Source organism: Dipodomys ordii, unplaced genomic scaffold (genome assembly GCF_000151885.1).
Source record: "Dipodomys ordii isolate 6190 unplaced genomic scaffold, Dord_2.0 Scaffold33, whole genome shotgun sequence".
Taxonomy (NCBI): Eukaryota; Metazoa; Chordata; class Mammalia; order Rodentia; family Heteromyidae; genus Dipodomys; species Dipodomys ordii.
The window spans coordinates 6,300,827-6,304,556 of record NW_012267249.1 but is presented as its reverse complement, the minus strand read 5'-3'; the positions used below and the strand labels follow the sequence as shown (position 1 = coordinate 6,304,556).

Genomic DNA, 3,730 nt, shown 5'->3' with positions numbered 1-3,730 from the left:
AAAAAAAAAAGAAGAAAAAAGAAAAGAACCAAGGCAAAAGAGGCTAGAGGCATGGCTCAAGTGGTATGGTGCCTGCCTTGCAAGCATAGATCATAAATTCAATCTCTAGCAATAAAAAATAATACAAATATGTATATGTGCATGTATAGGTATACACACACACCTATGTATGTAGATGGGACTTCTGAAAAAAATATTTATTCCTTGACTGAGGGGAAAAATTCTCAGCTTCAGAACTTTATACCCTCCCATTCCCAGCCTGAAGCTTATATGAGTTCAGATCTTCTTCATCTCCAGAACTGCCAAATATATTTTACATTTGATCTCTTTCAGTCCCAATATGACATGAAAGAATTTGACTTTTCCTTGACATGCAGTTTTTTAATCCCAGTAGTATCTAATCATGTCTCTCATATTGGGCCATTGTTTTTTCCTAGATCAATCACTTCTATCCGGAGTGAACTGATTCCATATTTAGTAAGGAAACAGTTTTCCTCAGTTTCCTCACAACAGAAGCAAGAAGAAAAAGAGGAAGATGTAAAGAAAAAGGAGCTGAAATCCTTAGGTCAGTGCTTGGGTTGATACAGTAAAAACGGGGAGAGGGTGGAAGTACTTGCCCAGCAAGCACAAAGCCCTGAGTTCAAACTCCAGTACCAATTTTAAGGTGGGTAACCCCACTCCTTCAAATCTGGGTAGTGACAACAGATTTTGTCACTATTCTATTTAGGGACAAACTAATTCTTCCAGTCAAGTTCTCTGGTTCATATCACTGTTTGGCTATTTTCCTCACTAGACCATTATGTCTTGATTAGAGGCTAGCCTAAACACAAAAGTTTGGAAGATTCCAGTAGAAATTCTACTTCTGAGTCACACCTCCAGCATCCATTACCCCTTTAAACTCAGCTTACTGTATCTCAGTTCCCTGGTTCCTTAGGCTCTAAGTAGACCTACTGCTGATTAAACTTAGCCTCTTTGTCAAGAGAGGAAAGGTAAAGGAAGTGTACAATAACAGAGACCAACTAGACTGCCTCTCTTCTAGGAGATAGGTCTGTCCTGTTTGCTCTCCTATCACCCCTGCCCTGAGCTGGTTGGTAGGTACTCAGAGAGAGAAGAGAGACAGGGACAGAAACAGGATAGTATAACAAAATAGTCAAGATTATAAGACTTGGCATCAAACAGACTAGAATTTGAAATCTTACTGCTCTTTTTTAGCTCTGTGACCTGAGGCAGATTACTCATTATTCTCAGTTTTCATACCAAATAAAAGATAACAAAGGTTTATTGTGAGAGTTGAAAACCTGAATGACCCCTTTCTCTGACTCTATAGTGATATGCTATTTCTGTCATAGCACAGCTATCAAGACAAAGCCAAGATGGCTGGTCACTAAGGCCTAGATACTTGCTCGTCTCATTTCATGATTTTAATGGTCATATTTTAATTTCCTTAGTAGTCCTTGTTTATCAAACTTGCTTTTAGGCCCTCTCTAGGCATTTTTATAGCATATAGTATCTCAAATACATAAGAAAGTACACTATCTCTTCTAACTTTCTCTCTCTGGTTTTGAGTTCCGGGAGGAAAAGTGTTAGGTATATCCTCTTTGAAATTTTGACTGAGTCTATATCCTTTCTGTCTTCTCTCATTCACTTGCTTGGTTTGAATGTATGTTCTGAAGATATTTATAGTTTTATAAAAGAACCCAAAACACTCACCTTGGCTCCCTATGATGCCTGCTGGAATGCTTGTCGAGGAGACAGGTGGGAAGACTTGTCCAGATCACAGGTGCGCTGCTATGTCCACATCATGAAAGAAGGGCTCTGCTCTCGAGTGAGTACATTAGGACTCTACATGGAAGCAAACAAACAGGTAAGAAGATAGATTTAGAAGAGGAATCATGGATCTTATACCTTAGTGGATATATTCCTTGTCTCATTAGGTACATAGTAACTTGTTCAGAATCCTCCACATTTCCAAGGCTGAATAAGACCTAGCACATGAGTGGAGACCATTGGGAGACCCAGGTATAGCAAAGGTCAAGTAAGGGGCCTGGTTTTAGAAGTGGGAACTCTAGGGTTAAAGGAAAAGGCTAAGGTCTCCAGGAAGGCTAACTTTTAGCCTCTGGTTTTAGCATCTTCCTCATATTCTTTTCAGCATAGAAATGTCTACAGAACTTCATAAAGAATCATACTTTCTTTTTTTTTTTTTTTTTTTGTCGGTCATGGGGCCTGAACTCTGGGCCTGCGCACTGTCCCTCAGCTCTTCAGTTCAAAGCTAGCTCCCTCCCTACCACTTGAGCCACTTCTAGCTTTTTCTGCTTATCTGGTGCTGAGGAATTGAACCCAGGCCCCATGCATGCAAGGCAAGCACTCTACCACTGAGCCAGGTAAGCAGACATAAAGGAGGTTTTTTTTTTTTGGTCGGTCATGGGGCTTAAACTCTGGGCCTGGGCACTGTCCCTCAGCTTTTCAGCTCAAGGCTAGCGCTCTACCACTTGAACCACAGCACCACTTCCAGTTTTCTGGTGGTTTATTGGAGATAAGAGTTTCACAGACTTTCTTGCCTGGGCTGGCTATGAACCTCAGATCTCAGCCACCTGAGTAGCTAGGATTACAGGTGTGAGCCACCAGTGCCCATCAGGAGGTTTCTTAATAAAGGAATAGCTAGGGGGCTGGGAAGGTGGATCAGTGGTAGAGTGCTTGCCTTGCATGCCTGAGGCTCTGGGTTCGATTCCTCAGCACCACATAAGCAGAAAAAAACAAGTGGGGCTGAGGCTCAAGTGGTAGAAGGCTAGCCTTCAGCTGAAGAAGCTGAGGGACAACATCCAGGCCCAGAGTTCAGGCCCCACAACTGACAAAAAATAAATAAATAAAAAATAAAGGAATAGCTAAGTACCAGTGGCTCATACCTATAATACTAGCTACTCAGGAGGCTGAGATCTGAGGATCACAGCTAACCCAGACAGAAAGCCCCCTAGAGACTCTTATGTCCAATAAACTACTCAAAAAACCAGAAGTGGCACTGTGGCTCAAGTGATAGAGCGCTAGCCTTGAGCAGGCCCAGGGACAGCACCCAGGCCCTGAATTCAAGCCCAGGACTGGCAAAAAAGAAGAAGAAGAAGAGGAAGAGGAGGAGGAGAAAAAGAGGAGGAGGAAAAAGAAGAAAAAAGAAAAAGAAGTGAAGGAATATTACTGGGTGCTAGTGGTTCATGCCTGTAATCCTAGCTACTTAGGAGGCTGAGATCTGAAGATAGAGGTTCAAAGTCAGCCCAGGCAGTATAATCTGTGAAACTTTTTTTTTTTTTTTTGGTCCTTGGGCTTGACTCTGAGCCTGGACACTGTCCTTAAGCTCCTTTTACTCAAGGCTAGCACTCTTCCATTTGAGCCACAGCTCCATTTCCTGCTTTTTCTGTGATTAATTAGAGAGATAAGTTTCACAGATTTTTCTGCCCAAGCTGGCTTTGAACCACAATCTTCAGATTTCAATCTCCTGGGTAGTTAGGATTGTAGTCAGGAGCTACCTGCACCTAGCTATTTATGTGATTCTTATCTCCAACAAACTACTCAGTAAAAGCCTAAAGTGGAGCTGTAGCTAAGTGAGCTCTAGCCTTAAGCAAAAGAAGCTAAGAGAGCCGGGAGCTGGTGGCTCACGCCTGTAATCCTAGCTACTCAGGAGGCTGAGATCTGAGGATCGCGGTTCAAAGCCAGCCCGGGCAGGAGAGACCGTGAGACTCCT

At 42.5% G+C, this 3,730-nt stretch overlaps 1 protein-coding gene across 1 annotated transcript in view; it reads left to right on the top strand.

Annotated features, from left to right (window-relative positions):
• The window catches only part of Eif2b3 (eukaryotic translation initiation factor 2B, subunit 3 gamma, 58kDa), a 68,098-nt gene that overhangs the window by 58,288 nt on the left and 6,080 nt on the right, over positions 1-3,730 (top strand). Inside the window, exons 7-8 of the mRNA XM_013016790.1 lie at positions 438-565; positions 1,674-1,864. Of these exons, the coding sequence (XP_012872244.1) occupies positions 438-565; positions 1,674-1,864 (319 nt within the window). The remainder of the gene's footprint in view (positions 1-437; positions 566-1,673; positions 1,865-3,730) is intronic.